Source organism: Microcaecilia unicolor, chromosome 2, assembly GCF_901765095.1.
Source record: "Microcaecilia unicolor chromosome 2, aMicUni1.1, whole genome shotgun sequence".
NCBI lineage: Eukaryota > Metazoa > Chordata > Amphibia > Gymnophiona > Siphonopidae > Microcaecilia > Microcaecilia unicolor.
Window position 1 is genome coordinate 403101584 of NC_044032.1, and position 22156 is coordinate 403123739.

The following is a 22156-nucleotide window of genomic DNA, read 5'->3' on the forward strand; positions in this document are numbered from 1 at the left end:
AGCTGTTCCACACTATTTTCTGGTGCATATTTCTGCACTAAACTCTCACTATGCTCACTGGTTGCTCATGTCCCTTAAAACAGTGTGCTCCAGTTCAACTGGACAAGGGAACTCATCACAGCAGGCTGTAGAGGTGGAGTCCTACCATCTGGGTTCAAGGTGATCTATGGTCCAAAGGAATGCTTAAATCCTCCTTCACCAGTGAGTGGTTCCAGCAGACTATGTTCCGGATCCTCATGTTGTTCTCCTGCTCATCTCACAAATGAATCAATTTGGGTCAACAACAGGTGAACCAGCAGACTGGGAGGACTTTTGTCTCTGACCACCTTTTAGTTCCTCCATTCTGGCAGGTAAACAGAGTAGGAAAGAGGTGCGCTGCAACCTTTAACCTCGTAGCTGCCACCTTTTTAATGAAGAATGGAGCCTCTTTCTTGACTGGGTACCAGTTTACTGAATTGGCCCAAGAGTGTTCTTTCAGATGGCCCACCACCATTTGTCAGACTTAGAGAAACATAGAACCTGCATGGTGCCCTTACAGGGCAGAGCCCAGAATTCTAGAATCTCATCTCCACATCTGCTGGCTGATGGGAACAACCCACATGTCCTGGACTGGTACAGTATGAATGCTAAGGATACCAATGTAATAGAACAGGAAGTGCCAGTGGCATGTGAAACTCTCAAAGAGCAATATAACTTGGAATGATGAGATTGCTATGAGTTATCTACAAATTAGATACTATATCATTGCAGGCCACACTAGGAAAGACAATGCAGGATTGTGGGGAATCGAAGGAATTATTTCTAAGTTGTATGGTGCAAAGGATAAAATTCCAGAAACACCCAGTCATATACTGGTATGGGAGAAAGGTTTAGGAACATCGACAGAAAGGGATGAATGGATAAAGATCTCCCAGAACACTAGGAAAATATCAACAGAAGCAAACCTGATACAGAATGGATTGAAAATATTATACCGATTATACCTCACCCCAGAAACATTAGCATGGATTTATTAAAAAAAAAAAAAAGGAGAAATGATTACTGGAGTAAACATAGGACAATTAGTACCTACATTGTATATGGTAGAATTGCTCAGAGGTGCTGATATATAAGATGAGATAAGCACCTCTCTGACGTGCAACTTTCTCTAAATTAGTCCCCTTATTTTCTAACTCCTGTTAATCTCTTAGCTATCTAAATGTTCCATCTTTGCTTGTACCGTACGCTGTCTATTAAAATGTTTTATTATGTATTATGCTGACATTGTAAGTAGTATACTGTGCCATAGTTTGTATTGCTATTTGAATATTTTTACTGCTGTAATTGTCTGTTGCTTATGTTTGACTTATTCTTGCTGTACACCGCCTTGAGTGAATTCCTTCAAAAAGGTGGTAAATAAATCCTAATAAATAAATAATTGAGATCAAAGTATTCAGATCAGAGCTTCCCAAACTGTTGGTCAGGACCCCAAATGGAACCACAAAACCCATGTTTGGAGTCATGATCAGGGTGGGTTCTCCATCATAGGTCCATCATTACTCTACATCTCCAGGAGGCCACACAATTTTGTTTGGCTACAATCATAGGGTTACTGACAGAAAAATATAGATAAGCACTGATCCAGATCATGAATGAATTTATTTATTTGGATTTTGCTCACACCTTTTTCAGTAGTAGCTCAAGGTGAGTTACATTCAGGTACACTAGGCAGGTACCAGTCCCAGGAGGGCTCACAATCAAGTTTGTACCTGAGGCAATGGAGAGTTAAGTGACTTGCCCAAGGTCACAAGAAGCAGCAGTGGGATTTGAACCAGTGCTCTAACCAGTAGGCCACTTGTCCACTCCCTGGTGATTCAGCTCCCAAAAGATCCAAAGATCTTTTTGCTACATATCTATATCTATAAAATATTCCCCAGAAAGAGTCATATGACAGTGGGAATTTTTCTTGTTAGGATAAGAAATTCATACAACCTCAAAAAATTAGTAGAGCTACATGAGGGGAGGGGTTAAAAAGGAGACATGGAGAAAGTATGGGAGAAGTACTAGTGGGGGGGGGGGGGGGGGGAGCTGGGCTATAATCTCAAAAGTTTAACAAAAAGCCAGTATGGAAAGACACCACAGCAGACAACATAAGTGTTTGTGACCCAATGTGAAGCGGTTCACTTCCTCATCCTGCAACGTGACCTCTGCAGGGGAGGGAGAGAGAACAGCTGATGCTGGAAAATTCACAGAATTCTGACGTTCTGCAAGAGTGTGGAATTCTACGCAAATTCTGTGCTGTACAGTAGTAAAGAATTCCCCAGAAGTAGAGTTTGCACCATGGTTCAGTAGCTGTTGGAATATGGATTAAAAAATGAGCTGATATTTTCTACTTTTTTTATTTTTTAAAGAAAGATAAGAGTGCTGCTGCATGCTGGCACTGCCAAGATCATCACCACTTGTGTGCGAGATTCAATCCTGCTTGACAAATGAGAAAAATATTTCCTCCAATTTATTATAAAAAAGTATTACTTGTTTGCTTCATGGAGAGTCCTCTATTCTTGGTACTATCTGAAAGAACAAACAATCATTCCCTATGCACCTGTTCCACTCTACTTATTGGCCTCATTCACATCTCCTCCCAGCAATGTCTTCTCCAAACTGAAAAGCATTACCCTCTTTCACCTTTCTCCACAGGGAAGCTGTTCCATCCCCTTGATCATTTTTGCTGCTCTCTAAACCCTTCCTAGTTCCACTATATCTCTTGTGAGATGGAGCAATCATAACTGTACAATATACTCAATAAGTGGTCATACCATCAACAAACAGAAGCATTATATTTCTCATTTTATTTTCCATTCTTTCCTAATAATACCAAGAACTTTTTATTTAATGTGAAATCCTTTTTTATTGATGAACAGGACAGCTGGAAGTAATACACACAAAGAACATGATCAACCCCAGGCTGAACAACACAAGAGTACTTCATGATGTAGCAAACATTTTAAACACATACCCTCCCCCAGATGCTGCATAGGAGAGATACAAATCAGATTGAGTCAATTTAGAAGACGGCTCCTGGCTGCAGGCTAGACCAAAAGCACTCCCAACAGTAACGAAATTGCCGCCCAGGTGTGGTGTAGATCTCTGGAATGTTCATACCTTCCATTGATAACAAATTTATCATTTGGGACCTCCAGGAAGACACTGTGGGAGCAGACGGCTCTCTCCATTGCTGTAAAATGGTTTTCTTCATAATAGAGAACCAGATCACGCAAAAAATCTAGAAGGTCTGGAGATACTGAGCAGGGTAGCTGAAAATCCTTAAACAAAGTCTCAGGCTCACATTGACACCGCACTCCAAAATGTACGCACACTAGGGCACAACCAGAACATGTGTCCCAGTGTGGCAGAGGCAACATGACACCTGGGGCAGTCCCTTGAACCTGCAAACATCACCCACTATGCCTGGTGCAGCGAGATGTATATTCTAAGAAGGAACTTGTATTGTAGTTCCCATAGTTGAGCACTGCAGGTAGTTTTATATGTCTGCTGAAGACAGGTTTGAATACATTGCGCAGTTGTGTGTTGACAAGTCCAAATTCCATTGTCTCTAAGTGGGCATAGTCTAAATCCGCTGTTGAATATTGCAGGTATTTATGGTGGAATGCCAAGGGCACTGGATTTTGAGAATTCAAAGTGAGTGCTTCGCGCAATGTTTCCGACACATCCTCACACAAATCCTCCCAAGGCAAACTTTTCATGTAGTGTTGTAGTTGAAAATAAGCAAAATGATCCATGTGAGGTAATGGGTACAGAGTTCCTCAAATGGCTGCAATCATCCATCTTCCAAGAGTAGCTGTGCCAAGTAATGAATCCCAAGAACTGCCCAGCAAGCGAAAACCTGAGAGTCTGTGCCCGGCGGAAAGTCTGGATTGTGTCGGATTGCTGCCGAAAACTGATTTCGTATGCATAACCATCTCTAGGCAGCTCTGGCCGATTTTAGAAACAGATTCATTCGCAGGTGCGGTGGGGAGCGCTTCGGTATGGTATGTAGTTGCCAGCTGCCGAGAATTGATGTCATCTGCATAACCATCTCCAGGCGGCTCTGGTCGATTTTAGAAACGGATTCATTTGCAGATGTGGTGGGGAGCAATGCGGTATGGTATGTAGTTGCCAGCTAAAGTGAAATCTGCAAAAAAGGTTAGTTTCCAGTCTTGACAGAGAAAAGTCATTCAGCCCCCTAAACCAATAATTAATATGTCTCATTATACATGTCACTGTAAGATACCGTACATTCAGCAAGCCCAGCTCCACATGAGACTTAGGTTTTTGGAGAACTGAAATAGGTAAGCGAGCCTTTTTCCCTTGCCACAGATATGTCTGCAACAGCCTATGTAAGGCACGTTCATCTCTTGTAAGCAGATAGAAAGGGAGCATCTGAAAAAGACACAACCACTTCAGGACACATATCGTATTAAAAAGTACTTCACGTCCCAGAAGAGAAATAGGATAGGCATACCACAAGGTGAGAGTCCGCTGCAGCGAAGACATCAAGGGTCGGATATTACAGGCATACAAGTCAGACAGGTTGGCCAGTATAATAACTCCCAGGTATTTAATCCACCCCCCTGTCCAACAAAAAGGAAAGGCCCCTTGCCATGTGTTGGGAATTTTAGGAGAGGACGGGAGCAACACTGATTTAGTCAAGTTCAGTTTAAAGCCTGACATGGCACCATATACAGAAATCAACTGCAATAACTGGGAAACAGAAACCTGAGGATTTGTGAGTGTTAATAGTAACAGGCTTATTTTTGAAAGAGAAGGGTGCCCATCTTTCGACACAAATCGAGAGATGGGCATCCTTCTCACAGGGTCGCCCAAATCAGCATAATCGAAAGCTGATTTTGGGCGTCCTCAACTGCTTTCCATCGCAGGGACGACAAAAGTGCCCGGGGGCGTGTCAGAAGCATAGAGACGGTGGGACTGGGGCGTGCTTAACACATGGGCGCCCTCAGCCAATAATGGAAAAAAGAAGGGTGCCCCTGACGAACACTGGGACGACTTTACTTGGTCCTTTTTTTTTTTACGACCAAGCCACAAAAATGTGCCCTAAATGACCAGATGACTACCGGAGGGAATCGGGGATGACCTCCCCTTAATCCACCAGTGGTCACTAACCCCACTCCCACCCTAAAAAAAATTTTTAAATATTGTTTCCAGCCTCTATGCCAGCCTCAAATATCATACCCAGCTCCATGACAGCAGTATGCAAGTCCCTAGAGCAGTTTTAGTGGGTACTGCAGTACACTTCAGGCAGGCGGACCCAGACCCATCCCCCCCCCCACCTGTTATACTTGTGGTGGTAAATGTGAGCCCTCCAAAACTCACCACAAACCCAATGTACTCACATCTAGGTGCCCCCCTTCATCCCTAAGGGCTATGGTAGTGTTGTACAGTTGTGGGGAGTGGGTTTTGTGGGGGGGAGGTTGGGGGCTCCGCACACAAGGTAAGGGAGCTCTGCACCTGGGAGCTTTTGCTGAAGTCCACTGCAGTGCCCCCTAGGGTGCCCGGTTGGTGCCCTGGCATGTGAGGGGGACCAGTGTACTACGAATGCTGGTTCCTCCCACGACCAAATGGCTTGGATTTTGTCATTTCTGAGATGGGCGTTCTCGGTTTCCATTATCGCCGAAAATCGGGGACGACCATCTCTAAGGTCGACCTTAATGTTGAGATTTGGGTGTCCCCGGCCGTATTATCGAAACAAGATGGACACCCATCTTGTTTCGATAATACGGGTTTCCCCGCCCCTTCACGGGGATGTCCTGTCCTCAGGAAAACTTGGGCGCCCCGTTCGATTATGCCCCTCCACGTCAGCTGCAAAGGCCATAACTTTAAACACTTGATTTTGTATCGTTACTCCTGCCAGCTCCTCAGTATTACGTAATGTACATAGTGGTTCAAACGTGCGGATGAACAAAAAAGGAGAGAGAGGGCACCCCTGGTTTTGTGCCGCGTAACATAGGGAAGGTTTCAGTACAGAGCCCATTAACCAGGAATGCAGCCCTAGGTTCCACATAAAGAACAGTCGGTGCCTTAAAAAGCCATCCCGAAGCTCCTAGATAAGTGAGAGTCTCAAATAAAAATTGTCCACAATGATGCAAAAATACTCTTCTTGGATGGTGCCTCCTAATGTCAAACCCAGTCCCCATTCTCATAAAGTCTTCCTGCAATTCCTTACAATTGACTAGTGACCTAACAATTTTGAACTTAGTGTTATCTATGAATTTGATCACTGCCACAAAGATGGTAACTGGTATCCCATGCTGGGCATCTATCACCCCTCAGCAGAGGTGGCTTCAATGGCTGCCAATCAAGTTTCAAATTAGATTCAAAATCTTACTACTGGTTCACAGGGTGTTGAAGCAAGGTGTAACATGGAGGGGCATAATCGAAACGCGCCAGTCATCTATATGGCCGGCCATCTTTGGGGCCGGCTCTGCAAAGGGGCGGTGCCAACCGTATTATCAAAAAAGATGGCTGGCGGTCAAATGTTGAGATCGCTGGATTTGCAGATGGCCGGCTTCAAAAAAAGTGGAAAAAATCCAAGTGCTTGTCACAGCTTTTTCAGTAGTACCAGTGGGATTTGAACTGGCTACCTCTGGATTACAAGACCAGTGTTCTAACCACTTGGCCACAGCTCCACTTATTTGGATGTCCCTCCCTTTTGATTATGCCCCTTCAGGTCTCTCACAGCCAATCATAGACAGCTAAATGCGCTGTGGTTGGCTGAGAGAGACCTGAAGGGACATAATCAAAAGGGAGGAACATCCAAGTAAGTGGAGCTGTGGCCAAGTGGTTAGAGCACCGGTCTTGTAATCCAGAGGTGGCCGGTTCAAATCCCACTGGTACTACTGAAAAAGCCGAGCAAAAATAGTTTTGATTTAGGACGTCCCTAACGAGCACTTCGATTTTTTTTTGGGGTGGGAGGGGGTTAGTGACCACTGGGGGAGTAAGGGGAGGTCAACCCCTATTCCTGCCGGTGCTCATCTGGTCAATTGGGGCCCCTTTTTAAAGCTGGGTCGTGAAAAAAAGGGACCAAGTAAAACCAGCGAAATGCTCGTCAAGGCCAGCTTTCTTTTTTCCATTATCGGGCAAAGCCAGCCATCTCATGAGCACGCCCCCGTCCCGCCTTCACTACCCTACCAACACGCCCCCTTGAAATTTCGACGGCTCCACGATGGAAAGCAGTTGAAGCCGGCCAAAATCAGCTTTCGATTATACCGATTTGGCTGGTTTCAGGAGATCGCTGGCCAGCTTCCGATTTGTGTCGGGAGATCGCCGGCGATCTCTTTCGAAAATGAGCTGGATAGTAACATAGTAGATGACGGCAGAAAAAGATCTGCACAGTCTATCCAGTCGGCCCAACAAGATAAACTCATATGTGCTACTTTTTGTGTATACCTTACCTTGATTTGTATCTGCCATTTTCAGGGCACAGACCGTAGAAATCTGCCCAACACTAGCCCTGCCTCTCAACCACCAGCCCCGCCTCTCACCACCGACTCTGCCACTCAATCTCGGCTAAGCTTCTGAGGATCCATTCCTTCTGAACAGGATTCCTTTATGTTTATCCCACGCATGTTTGAATTCCGTTATCGTTTTCATCTCCACCACCTCCCGCGGGAGGGCATTCCAAGTATCCACCACTGTCTCAGTGAAAAAATACTTCCTGACATTTTTCTTGAGTCTGTCCCCCTTCAATCTCATTTCATGTCCTCTAGTTCTACCACCTTCCCATCTCCGGAAAAGGTTCGTTTGCGGATTAATACCTTTCAAATATTTGTACTCTATTACTTGGCTTCATTTTTCAGGGAGAGAGCTGCAATCTCAGTAGGCTGGACTACTAAGACTGTGATTCTCATGCTGTACAGTTGGAAACTATGGAATATATGTGCCTAGTACAAGTTAGAACAATGCAGGAGACGGTGCCTTTTAACCAATGGCTGAAAACCCACTTAGTTCAGCAGGGTATTGCACTTGGGGGTGGTTGGGGTGAATGGGTGGCTGTTACCAGGAGTGGATATAGGGCATTATTTTTTTCAGAGCGTCTTCAGGAGCTGTTGGAAGATCTGTGTTATGCTATATTTTTGTTTTACTTATGGATGTTGATTTTGTAAGCCGCTTAGGATTTTGTCAGGGTATAAATGTTTTAAATAAATAAATTTTCTTGTCTAGATCATTTATAAATATGTTAAAAAGTACTGCTGGAGAACTACTACTACTGACCTTTCTCCATTGAGAAAACTGACCATTTAGCATTACTCTATATTTTCTCCCTTTTAACTACTTTCCATACTAGAGTAAGACATTTTTCCCTATCTCATGGCTTTTTAATTTCCTCAGGAGTTTATCATGAACGATTTTTATCAGATATCATATGAAAATTCATACATACTATGTAAGCAGGCTCACCCTTATCAACATGTTGTTTAAGCCCTTCAAAAAATTCTAACTCTTTGCTAAATCCGTGCTAGCTCTGCCCTTTGGCCACCACACAGAAGCAACGCTTAGACAGTTAGAAACTTACATCCAGAGACCTTCACTCCAAGCTAGAGCCATGCAACATGGCCCATAGCAAAGGATGGCTGCAGCAATGACCTTACTGAGTATGTTTTGAGGAAAGAACTGTAGCAAAGTTCATCTGCAATTCCATACAGTCTACTTCCATTTTAACTACTTTCATTAACTTTTTATAATCTGCAGAATATAAAACAGGGGTTAAAAAAAAAAAAAAAGAAAATCCACAGGAAGTGTGATTGAAAGCAAAAGGAAAGAACTACAACTCAAATATGCTCTGCCCCCAAACTACACCACTGAGCTACAAATATAAAACCTGCCGATGCTTTCCAATATAATAGTAAAACACACAGGATAGGCTTGTTAGAACCTGTACACTATGACATGAAGCAACATCTTTTACAGTATAGTGTCTTCAAAAACATCATATCGTTTATGGCATTTAACAGTCGTATATAATTCTATAACATATTTCAGCAGCCAGGATAGATTTGAGTTATGGTCTTGAAGGAGCACTCTGGTATTTAAAAAAAGCCAGAGGCTACATGACAAGAATTGTGAAAGTGACTAGAAGTAAATATGAGGAATAAAGGTAGCCAGGTATGATGCTCAGCATCCCTGGTCTGGCAGATGACTGCTACAGGTTGGGAAGTAGCCCATAGAATGATTTTAAGGTGAATGGATGACAGCAACAAGAAAAGTAACAGAAGGAGGGACAAAATGTTAGCCATAACAAAAGGGAAAATTTTTAAAAGGTTTACAAATCAGATGAATTAGAAAAGCAATACAAATTATACCTTAAACCTGCAAAATGGATTTTCCTGTGTGAACTCTACTGGTGGGATATTATTGTTGAAATATCCTTTGCCTGTTCCCCAAAAAGCCTGTAGCTGGTTCCACTTCGCTAAAATGGCATCTCGCTCATCTCCTAGTAGCGTGGGAGCAGAGAGGGCACTCGCTGTATTTATCAGTTGATTGGATTGAGCAGGATTTTGAGCAGGTTGACCAAACAGACCCCCTAAGGCTGAAAAATAGACAGATATTTGAAAAAAAGAATGTGTGCATCAATACAGCAAACATATGCAATGTTCTTACAATTACAGTCCACAGGTAAATGACAAAAGGTTAAAAAGCTGTATATCTTTGATCTGACAGAAAGTCACTTGTTTTACAGCATACAACTGCTATTGAAATATATGTGTATATTATTTTTAAAAAATGTTTTCTTTAACCATTCATATATATTCATTACCAGCTTTGCATAGATACTAATGCCAATGGTCTGAGACCTGTGATTTCACAGAAACATAAAAAAAATGACAGCACAGGTCCCAACCATTATTCCTTCCTCTCCCTTATAAAGCCTAAATGCTTGTCTAATGCTTCCTTGAATACAGACAGTGTCTCCACCACCTCCACTAGGATGCCGTTCCACATCCATCACCCTTTCTGTAAAGACATGCTTTGACAGATTATTCCCCTTTCATCTTAATGTGAATGTCGTTGTAACATATTGTAAGCCACATTGAGCCTGCAAATGGGTGGGAAAATGTAGCAAATAAATAAATAAATCATATGCCCCCTTGTTCCAGAGTTTCCTTTCAATTAAAAGACTGACTTGCTGTGCATTTATGCCACAGAGGTATTTAAAATGTTTCCCCTCCTCTTACTTTCGAGATCTTTAAGTTTGTTTCATATGCTTCATAATGAAGACCACTAACCATTTTAGTAGCTTCCCTCGGAATTCACTCCATCCTGTTTATATATTTTAGAAAGTACGATCTCCAGAACTGGACACAGTAATCTAAGGGGTCCTATTACTAAGCAGCAGTAAAATGTGGCCTGCAATAGTGTGGGTGTGTGTTTTTGGCACATGCTGGGCCATAATTTACTGCAGCTGGCCACACATTGACCTAGCGGTAAGGGCTCAAGCTCTACTTGCGCGGTAATCATGCAATGTGCATCAATGTGGCTGTGCTGACGATTACCACCGAGAATGCCCCCACGATAGAAAATAGAAAAATATTTTCTACTGTGGAAAGCAGCGCACCCTAACTTCTAAACTACAGGATGCCTGCGCTACCCCTGCGGTAGTGCCAATTTGGCACATGCTACCTGCGTGTTAGCCCTACCGCTACTTAGTAAAAGGACCCCTAAATGAGGTCTCAGCAGACTTTAGATCCAATTCACTCATCCTGGTTTAAGATTACATAGCATGGGTCAATTCCTCTGGCTCCTTGTTAACTCCAGTTTATCAAAAAGTGAAGTTCCTATACATGGGAAATATGTACTTATGTGTGGAATCTTAAGCGCGTGAAACCATTCTTCCCTAGGGAAATATTTCACAACCTAATACAAACAATGGTACTAAGCCATGCAGACTACTGCAATGGAATTTATGCGGGATGTAAAGAACAACTCACAAAGAAACTCCAGACCGCTCAAAACACAGCAGCCAGGCTGATATCTGGTAAAACACGATTCGAAAGTGCCAAACCCCTCCGAGAAAAACTGCACTGGCTCCCAATCAAAGAATGTATTGCCTTCAAAATCTGCACCCTGGTCCACAAAATTATCTACGGCGAAGCCCCAGGATACATGACAGACCTCATAGACCTACCAACCAGAAACACAATCGGATCATCAAGAACACACCTAAACCTCCACTACCTGAACTGCAAAGGACTCAAATACAAATCAACTTATGCATCCAGCTTCTCCTATATAAGCACACAACTATGGAATGCACTAGAGCCTTCGAGTGTGCGGGGGGGGGGGGGGGGGGGGGGGGGGGGCACCGCGCATGCGCAGCCATCTTCCCGCCAGTTGCGCGAGAGCCCCGATCAGTTCGATAACAAAGCAATAACCAGAAGGACAACTCCAGAGAATTAGAACAACTCCAAAAGGGAGGTGGGCGGGTATGTGAGAACAATCAGCCTGCTGTCCTCAGAGAATACCTGCTACAGGTATGTATCTTTATTTTCTCCGAGGACAAGCAGGCTGCTTGTGCTCACGACTGGGGTATCCCTAGCCCCCCGGCTCACTCAAGTCACTTAACCCTCCATTGCCCCATGTAAGCCGAATTGAGCCTGCCATGAGTGGGAAAGCGCGGGGTACAAATGTAACAAAAATAAAATAAATAAAACAATAAAGAGAGGTCAATTGGGCCTCGCAACGGCGAGGACATAACAAGGATTGACCTACGAACTAGAACATCTGAGAGTGCAGCCTGGAACAGCATAAAAATGGGCCTGGGGGGGGGGGGGGTGGAGTTCGATTCTAAACCCCAAACAGATTCTGCAGCACCGACTGCCCGAACCGACTGTTGCGTCCGGTATCCTGCTGAAGGCAGTAGTGAGATGTGAATGTGTGGATTGAAGACCACGTCGCAGCCTTGCAAATCTCTTCAATGGAGGCTGACTTTAAGTGAGCCACTGACGCAGCCATGGCTCTTACGTTATGAGCCGTGACATGGCCCTCTAGAGTCAACCCATCCTGGGCATAAGTGAAGGAAAAGCAATCTGCTAGCCAATTGAAAATGGTGCATTTCCCGACTGCGATTCCCCTTCTGTTGGGATCAAAGGAAACATACATTTGGGCGGACTGTCTGAAGGGGCTTGTCCACTCCACGTAAAAGGCCAATGCTCTTGCAGTCCAGCAGGGCAGGTATGAGGACGGGGAAAGAATGTTGGCAAGACAATTGACTGGTTCAGATGGAACTCCGACACCACCTTCGGCAAGAACTTAGGGTGAGTACAGAGGACTACTCTGTTATGATGAAACTTGAGATAAGGAGCATGCACTACCAGGGCTTGAAGCTAACTGACCCTACAAGCTGAAGTAACAGCCACCAAGAAAATGACCTTCCAGGCCAAATACTTCAGATGGCAGGAATTCAGTGGCTCAAACGGAGGCTTCATCAGCTGGGTGAGAACGACGTTGAGATCCCGTGACACTGGTGGAGGTTTGACGGGGGGCTTTGACAAAAGCAAACCTCTCATGAAGCGAACAACTAAAGGCTGTGCAGAGATCAGCTTACCTTCCACATAACAATGAAAAGCACTAATTGCGCTAAGGTGAACCCTTACTGAATTGGTCTTGAGACCAGACTCTGACAAGTGTAGAAGGTATTCTAGCAGGGTCTGTGCAGGACAAGAGCGGGGATCTAGGGCCTTGCTGTCACACCAGAAGGCAAACCTCCTCCATTTGAAAAAGTAACACTTCTTCGTGGAATCTTTCCTGGAAGCAAGCAAAACTCAGGAGACCCTCTCAGAGAGACCCCAGGAAGCGAAATCTACGCTCTCAACATCCAGGCCGTGAGAGCCAGAGACTGGAGGTTGGGATGCAGAAGCGCCCCCTCTTCTGAGTTATGAGGGTTGGAAAACACTCCAATCTCCACGGTTCTTCGGAGGATAACTCCAGAAGAAGAGGGAACCAAATCTGAAACGGCCAGAAAGGAGCAATCAGAATCATGGTTCCGCAGTCTTGCTTGAGTTTCAGCAAAGTCTGCCCTACTAGAGGTATGGGAGGATACGCATACAGAAGGCCTGTACCCCAATGTAGGAGAAAGGCATCCGACGCTAGTCTGTCGTGGGCCTGAAGCCTGGAACAGAACTGAGGGACCTTGTGATTGATCTGAGTGGCTAAAAGATCCACTGAGGGGCTGCCCCACTCTTGGAAGATCTTGCGTACAACACCCATGTTGAGCGACCACTCATGAGGTTGCATTATCCTGCTCAGTCTGTCGGCCAGACTGTTGTTTACGCCTGCCAGATATGTGGCTTGAAGAACCATGCCGTGACGGCGAGCCCAAAGCCACATCAAGATGGCTTCCCAACACAGGGGGCGAGATCCGGTGCCCCCTGCTTGTTGATGTAATACATCGCAACCTGATTGTCTGTCCGAATTTGAGGTAGAAGCAGAAGGCGCCTGGCGGGAGAGATTGTCCATAGTGGTTTCCCGCTGCGTGATCTGCTCGACCACCTGCTTGACTTTCTTGCCAAAAATGTTATCCCCCTGGCAAGGGATATCCGCAATCCGCTGCTGGACTCGATTGTCCAGGTCAGAGGCACGCAGCCATGAGAGTCTGCGCATCACTATACCCTGGGCAGCGGTTCTGGATGCATCATCAAAAGAATCGTAAGCACCCCTGGACAGGAATTTACGACATGCCTTCTGCTGCCTGACCACCTCCTGAAAAGGTTTGGCCTGCTCCGGAGGGAGCTTATCGACCAAGTCCGCTAGTTGCTTCACCGTGTTCCTCAAGTGAATGCTCGTGTAGAGCTGGTAGGATTGAATCTTGGCCACGAGCACAGAGGACTGGTAGGCCTTTCTCCCAAAAGAATCCAGGGTTCTAGATTCCCGCCCCGGGGACACCGAGGCAAAGTCTCTAGAACTCCTGGCTCTCTTGAGAGCGGAATCCACAACCATAGAGTCGTGAGGTAACTGTGACTTCATCAACTCAGGTTCTCCGTGTATCCGATATTGGGACTCAGCTTTCTTGGGAATGGTGGGATTACTTAACGGTTTCATCCAGTTCCACATAAGAGTCTCCTTGAACACATTATACAAAGGAACTGTGGATGACTCCTTAGGTGGCGAAGGATAGTCAAGGACCTCGAGCATCTCAGTCCTGGGCTCATCCTCAGACACCACTTGGAAGGGAATAGCCACAGACATTTCCAGGACAAATGAAGAGAAAGAAAGACTCTCCGGGGGAGAAAGCTTTCTTTCTGGTGAAGGCGTAAGATCAGAGGGAAGACCACAAGGCTCCTCAGAAGAGAAATATATGGGATCCTCCTCTTCATCCCATGAGCCATCCTCATCGGTGTCGGACAAGAGTTTCCTGACTGCAGTCCGAAACCGGGCCCGTCTCGACGCTGAGGAGCCACGTCCTCGATGATGATGTCGAGAAGTCGACTCCCATGCTGGCGGCGATGAAGCTCCCTCCAGCGATGTCAACGGGGAGTCGACCTGGGCGGCACTGGCGTCGGAGACTTCACCACAGGCAGAGAGCCAGCTGCCGCTTCCATCGACAGTACGGAGGGCGCAAGCACCCCCGGTACCGGAACAGACTGACACAGCAGCCCTTCCAGAAGACCTGGAAGAATGGCTTGGATGCGCTCGTCCAGAGTCGCTGTCTAGAAAGGCTGTGGGGTTGGTGCAGGAGTCGGTGTCAAAACCCATGGAAGTTGAGGAGGCGGTACCGGGCTGTCAGGAGACCGACACCTCTTGAATGGAGGGTGAGTGCTCCTTCCGGCTTCGACGCTTCACGGGTGTCGAATCCTTCGACGCCCCGGAGCTCCCGGTACTGTGTCTGGAAGGAGACCGATGACTATGCTTCTTAGCCTTCGATCGATGCACGTCATCGATACTCCCCGGTACCGACGAGGAATCCACACGCCTCCTCGGGGTCGGGTCCGAAAGTGGTCGGTCCCGGTGGGCCTGCACAGCAGGAGTCTTCGAGGCAGGTGGAGACCCACTCGAAGGGTCACTGCTCCCAGCGTGTGGTGGTCTCTGGACAGCCATTACCTGCGCTCCCAACATCAATGCCATCTCCGGTGCCGCTGTTGACGCCGAAGATCCGGGCAAAGCTCCAAACAGACGATCCTGACGAGCTTTTCTTGACGCCTGTGTCCGCTTTTTAAGGCTAAGACACAACTTACATGCGTCTGGGCGATGGTCGAGCCCAAAGCACTGAAGACACCACGCGTGGGGGTCGGTACCTGAGATCGCCCGGTTGCACTAAGTTCACTTCTTGAAGCAGCTGGGAGTCCTCGATGCCATGGACGGAAAAATAGCAGCGGCAAAATCAAAATTCTCGATTGTGCCAAAAATAAGAGCACAAAAATGGGCCGCGACGGAAGCGAAAAGAAACTCAAAAAGGGCAAAAAACTAGGGAATAAATGTGTTTTTTAAAAATAAGTTTTAAAGGAAACAGCTTAAACAACAGAAAGAGGCAAAGGAAGACAAAAAAAATCGCCGTAAAACGAAGGCTCTTTTCGGGCCGAATGGAAAGAGACTGCAAGCAGTCACTCTCTAACCACGGAAAGAAAAGAACTGATAGGGACTCTTGTACGACGGGTGGGAAGATGGCCGCGCATGCGCGGTGCGTACCCCCGCGCACTCGAAGGCTCTAGCAAACATTTTGTTGCTATGGAAGATTTCCGTTCCTGGGGCCACCTTGGATGCCGACCCAGTCGTGAGAACAAGCAGCCTGCTTGTCCTCGGAGAATATCCTGTTACCCTTGTAGTTCAGGTCCTTTCTAGTTTTGTAAAGTCCATATAGTTGAGGACTTGAGCGAGTACTGGCCAGGGCCTACCTTCTTCCTCTCTCCACAACAACCTCTTATGTCATTTTTGTGTCCGGCTTCAGAACTCATTTTGGTGGTGGCAAGATAACTGGCTTCAGCTTGATTATGATTCTTTGGCTTTTTATTAAAAAAAACAAACAACCCAAAACAGACTAGCCATATGAAAAAAAGAAGACTTCCAGGAAACTGCATAATGAACCACAGAATAGAATGAAGAATGTCAGGACGATGGCAAAGGCTAACTTTGGTGCTGGCAAGGAAGAGGATAAAATTACACTAGGATGACTTCAGCTACTAAGATTCTGTTCTGTCTTTGCAAATGTTTCTAACAAAATACATCAAGACTGGGAAAAAAAAGTCTCTGGTGTGTCTGCATTGCCCAAAGCAGGCCTTTCTCCTCCCTTCCTTGACAGCTTGACTAAAATAATAATCCAAAGAGTCTAGTGACACCCACCCGGACCCTTTCCCCAGGTACCTTGAACCCCCTACCAACACCACCACCACCACCAACCCCCCCCCCCCCAAACAAACCCAAACAAAACACTCCCTCGTGTCTAGCGACACCTCCTTCCCTCCCTTGGAGCCACTGTTGGAACCACTACAGAATATCAAATCTGTGGAAAACAATACCGTAAAAACAATTAATCTGTAGATTTCTTGTACGTAAATTCTTTCAACTGTTTAGGAACTAGAAAAATATATCTTACATTATTCAATTTTATTAAACATTAAGGGAGGTAGTTGTCAAGCTATGTTAGGGTTCTAACCTGTGTTATTTATCCCTTAATGTTTATTTAATTTGTGCGGACTGTAAAAAGTTTAATCTAAATATTCTCAGTGGATTGCAAGTAATACATACATAATTGAATGTACAAAACCACAAAAATCAACAAGTAATAAAGGTAATTAAAACATCAAACATATGCTCTGCAAGATGAGTTGTGGTCACAAGATCTGTATCATTTAAGTAGGTCCTACAGTTGCAGGCCACAGAGTCTTGGGGGTCATCAAAGTGAATACTGGAGGTCACTACTAGAAGCAAGGATAGCGGAAAAAGGAGGTATGAAGAGAGGACTTCATAAAGAATTTGAAGATTAGTGAAAGTAACGGGGTTAGGGTGCCTGATAGACCACAAGAAAGTTAACAGAGACAACAGACTAAACTGTAAAAGCTCCATGGGAGGGAAGCAGACAGTAGAAAAGTTGCAAACAGTGAGATGGGATTTACAGATAACCATTAAACTCCAACCACTTTTATGGTGTCAGCTGGAGTAAAGGAACAAGTATCCAGAAGAATAAGATTGTTCAAGGTAAACCAGGTCTGAATCCAAGAACCAGGTTTCTGCAAGGCAAAGGTTATTAAAATGCTCAGATTGAACAGTCTCACTTTATCAGATGGGACTTAGAGCATAGTGACCTAATACTGAGGAAGCCAATTTTAAATGGAAGAGCATTAGAGAAAGGCCTAGGAAAAAAGGGATAAGAAAAACATGCAACAGTTTGCAAGGTCCTTAGCTGGCGTTGAGAAAGACAAGAAGAGGGATCTAACAGAGCTTTTGGGCAAAATTTGAAGTACAGCTGTGCAAGAGATATAACTTTAAAGTCAAGTTGAATCATATTATCTGGTTTGCTACTCGGTCTGTTCACCTAATATTAACTAAATAGTTTCTTGGCTTCAATTATGTGAGAGATACTCAACTAAAAGTAAAAGGATTAATCTATTTACAGACAAAACAAAAATAACCAATCCTGAAAGGTCTCTGTACCTACCAGTTTGTTGCTGTGGCTGGGTATTGAATCCTCCAAATCCTAATCCAGTTCCCAAGCCAGTTCCAAGGCCGGTACCAGTTCCTCCTGCTGCAGCACCAAAACCAGTACCAAATCCAAAACCTTTGTTTTGGGCGGCACCAAAGAGTCCTTAAAAGAAATTAGAACAAGTAGTTATGTTTCAATAGTTTTTATTGATGATCAACAAGCTAAACAAACCGCTACATGTCTCCCCTAACAATTAAAGAACTAACCATGGTTATACATCGGAATTTAAATCATACAGCTAGATCATCATCAAGATTTCACATTTTCTCCCCAACCCCATTTCCAACATGTTAAGTCATTTTATTGGAAACAGTTGCATCAAAAAACGGACACCAGTATAAGCAAAAGCTTTCGCGCAGATACAGCAATATTGCAATAAGTTATGCAAAGAATTCACCCCAACAACTGCCCAAACTGGAAAGATCACTCCCACCCCCCCTACCTTCCCACTACCCACTTGTGAACTTTTTAAATGTTCAGAATAAAGCTTCGTGCTCTCGAGGGCATGGTTAGCCACAATGGCTCCCATACCATGCGGAACCTCTCTCCTTCTGTGCTGTCCAGTGATTTCACACGGCATCTATCCAGCCGCATTTGATGTATCATCTGCGCACGCCAGCATGCTAGCGGTGGCATGAGATCTGATCGCCAAGATTTCAAAATCGTGGTAATCCCAAATAAAATTGACCACTGCACATATCTCTTGAAGCCTTTAGGTGGTGTCGCAGTAAATTTGTAACTAAAAAATAATATCAGCGGTTCACATACTACAGAGCATTCCCACTGTGACTGCAATGAGGAAAGGATGGCCCTCCAAAAGGCCTGCACCAGGGGACAGAGCCAGAACATGTGCCCAAGTGTGGCTGACCCTCTTCCACATCGTGCGCATGTCCCATCACAAGACTCAGTTATTCTGGCCATTCTTTTAGGGGCCATGTAGGTTCTCATAAAAAATCTGTATAACCGTTCACCCTGAGGGACCGAAAAGTGCATTGTGTAAATACTACCCAAGAACCTCTGTCCAGTATCTGTTGTAACTGTGCAGCCAAGATCCTCAGTCCACGCTTTAGTCACCCCTATGTAATCTATTTCTTGAGTTGTGTCTTTTAATTGCTGTAAGTGAAATCGTAAAGGAACAGAGACCTGTGCCCCCAAAGAGTACTGTTCTGTAAGGACATCGATCACATCCTCCGTGAGATCTGTCCATGTTAAGGAGGACACATAATGTTTTAATTGAGCATAGGCGAAATACTGTGATCTAGAAATACCAAACTCTTCAATTAGCGCATCTAATGTTTTAAGCTGTCCCTCTTCTGTAACTATATGAGACAAGTAGATAATTCCTTTGTCTTTCCATTGACCAAAAACACTAGCCCCTATCCCCGGAGGGAAATCTGGGTTATTACAAATGGGGAGCAGTGGCGTGACTTTTGCACTAAACTTGTATCTCCGACATACCCACCGCCAAGTAGCTCTCATCGGGCGCAAGAGTGGATGTCTTTGGAATGCTCTTGGTGGTAAGCTGCATCCCGTATGCAATAGGTAGCTAAAGTGAGTCTCAGGGAATACCGCTATCTCTGCCTCTGTGTTAGAAAATTCTGTTGTACCCCGGAACCAATCATTTATGTGACGCATTTCACATGCTATTGAAAGATTCCGTAAGCTCAACAGACCCATTCCCCCCTGGTCCCGTGGGGTGGTGATCACCTCCATAGGCAATCTTGGACGCTTGCCCTGCCAGAGAAAGTTCTGTATGAGCCTATTTAAAGCTCTCTCCTCTTTTACACGCAAAAACAGTGGGAGTTGTTGAAACAAATAGAGCCATCGTGGCGTAATAAGCATGTTAAAAAGTGCAACCCGCCCCCACAGCGAGAGGGGAAGAGCCTGCCACAACTGCAGTCTTTGTTTCATATTCTTTATCATAGGATCAACATTAATTCGGTATAGAGTAGACAGTTCCCTGGGAATTAATATACCTAAATACTTAAGGGCCTTGTCCTCCCACCGCAGCGGGAAATGTCCCCGCCAAGCCTGCTGTAGTGTGTCACCCAATGCCAGTGCACATGATTTTTGGAGGTTTAATGAAAACCCAGAGAGTCTCCCGTAATGTTCTATGGTTTCCAGAGTATATTGTAATGACGTTTGCGGTTCTCTCAGCACCAGCAAGATGTCATCTGCATAGGCCAAGGTTTTCACTTCTTCACTCTCAAGGATCACCCCTTTGATGTCCCTTATCCCATTTAGTGTCCTGATCAAGGGCTCTAGGGAGATATTAAATAGAAATGGTGACAATGGACACCCCTGTCTCGTTCCTCTGCTAACCGGGAACCATTCAGACCTGCCCCCATTAGCCACTATTTGGGCACCCAACCCTTTATATAGTACCCGAACAGACTGAATGAAAACCTCCGGGAATTCTAGCCACTCCAGCACCTGAAATAAGTAGCTCCAGTCCACATGATCGAAGGCCTTGGCCGCATCTAAGCTAACCACCATACAAGGTTCTCCTCGATCAGTGCACTGAGCTAATGCAAGAAGAATACGTCGCACATGTAGAACCGAGTGTCGTTTGGGAACAAACCCCACCTGGGCCGCACTAATTAACTCTGGTATGTATGTTGACATTCTGTTAGCTAAAACTTTTGCCAAAAGTTTGATGTCTACATTGATAAGAGAAATGGGGCGGTATGACTCTGGATCATCTGCTTGCTTGCCCGGTTTAAGTAATAGCGTAATCAAAGCTGTGTTTTCATTTTGAGGGAATTCCCCATCATCTATTACAGTCTGATAGTACTCAATTAAAGGTGCCACTAGGGACAATTGTAGGACTTTATAGAACTCTCCGGAGAAACCATCAGCACCAGGTGCTGTGTTCGTTTTTAGATCTTTGATAGCCCGCTGTAGTTCCCTCGGTTGCAGGGGTGACCCTAAACAATCACGTACCCCAGACCCTAGTTTTGACATACCTGATTTATCCAGGAACTGGTGCACCGATTCCTTAGATGGCGGAGCCATAGGAGCATACACATCACTAAAATGTTTCTGCAACAGTCGTAGTAACTGAATTGTTTTATTATGTACGGTCCCTTGGGCGTCTTTTAAGGCTACAATCGTGCAATTCCCCGTCCGGGGACTCACCATCCTGGCCAATACCCCTCCTTGCTTGTTCCCATATTTGTGCAGCCTAAATTTGTGATATAAAAGGTGTTTTTGAGTGTGCTCATGTATCAAGGAGTTAATTGTGACCTGCAAGGCTTCGTAGCTGTCCCTATGACTTTGAGTAGGGGATGCCATGAACATGCTTTTTACCTTGCTCAATTGTCTTGTCAGATTAAGAATACTGGCCGCTACTTTTTTCTTTCTAGTCGCCACATACGAGATCACCTCACCTCTCATAACTGCTTTAGCAGTGCACCAGAACAAGACTGGGTCAGATTAGAACAAGTAGATATAAATTATCTGTCTTCTGGACCTGACAAAGTTTATGGCCTGATTTTGGCTGAAGTCAAACTAAAAAGTGCAAGTCTACCCATTAATATTGTAAATATTTCTAAAATTCTGTACTTTGTGCTATATATCCTGTTAATTTCCTCAATCATGTAAGGGCAGATTTAAATTCACAATCGATCCAAATAACAGCATGGTCCGATACTGTGAATGGACCAATTTCAGCCACCATTACCTCACAAAGCCTCTTTGTAATAATGCCGGTGAGACGCACTTCTGCGGCGTAGTTTTGACTAAGTTGAAGCTGGACCATATGGCCATTCTCATCAGACCCCTTGATGCAGGCATTGTTGCCAAAATATGGCCTGTGTAGGGTCTTTTAAAAAGAACTCTTTGCTATCCCAGCTCTGGAGGCCCTTGGTGCTTTTTGCTCTTCTGATATTAACAGTCATTTCTAGACTGAGATTGATGAGTTCTTGTAAGAGGGAGGGAGCTCCATGCATTTAACAGACTTAAAATTAAAACACAGATATAGTTGAACTCTCCTGCCTTAATACAACAGGGACATCTCCTTCATTTCTATAAGGCATCTTTGCAAATTTCTAAAGCATTTATGGTGACTTTCATAATATCAGGAGTTCCCCTTAAATCCTAGCTTTCAGTATCAAAGATCTACTCTAAGAATTTTTAACAATTTCAAATGAAATCTGTCTATGGATAAGAATATTAACTCCTGCTCAACTAGTACCAGAAGATATAAAAGTTTAAATTTAATGTAATTTGAACCACTCAAATGGGTCTCCATAAAAATTAAATCCATGAGCCCTTTTCTCTTTATTATCTACAGTAGAACTTTGCTTTTGATTGAAGAACCAAGCCCAACAATATTCTAATAAACCATAACTTACCAGCCATATATGATTGTCAATTCATTCCACAGATCCGTGTAAAGATGGGGGTCTACCAGCCTAGACTCCACCCAACATCACATTAACAGTTTTTACTTTCATACCTTGTTTAATA

General features: G+C 44.7%; 1 protein-coding gene across 2 annotated transcripts in view; it reads right to left on the minus strand.

The window, feature by feature from the left end:
* Positions 1-22156, minus strand: part of NUP54 (nucleoporin 54) — a 325681-nt gene that overhangs the window by 177567 nt on the left and 125958 nt on the right. For both annotated transcript variants that reach the window (XM_030190649.1, XM_030190648.1), the window contains 2 exons: positions 17642-17788; positions 9357-9583 (listed from right to left, as the gene is read on the minus strand). In XM_030190649.1, the coding sequence (XP_030046509.1) occupies positions 9357-9583; positions 17642-17788 (374 nt within the window). The remainder of the gene's footprint in view (positions 1-9356; positions 9584-17641; positions 17789-22156) is intronic.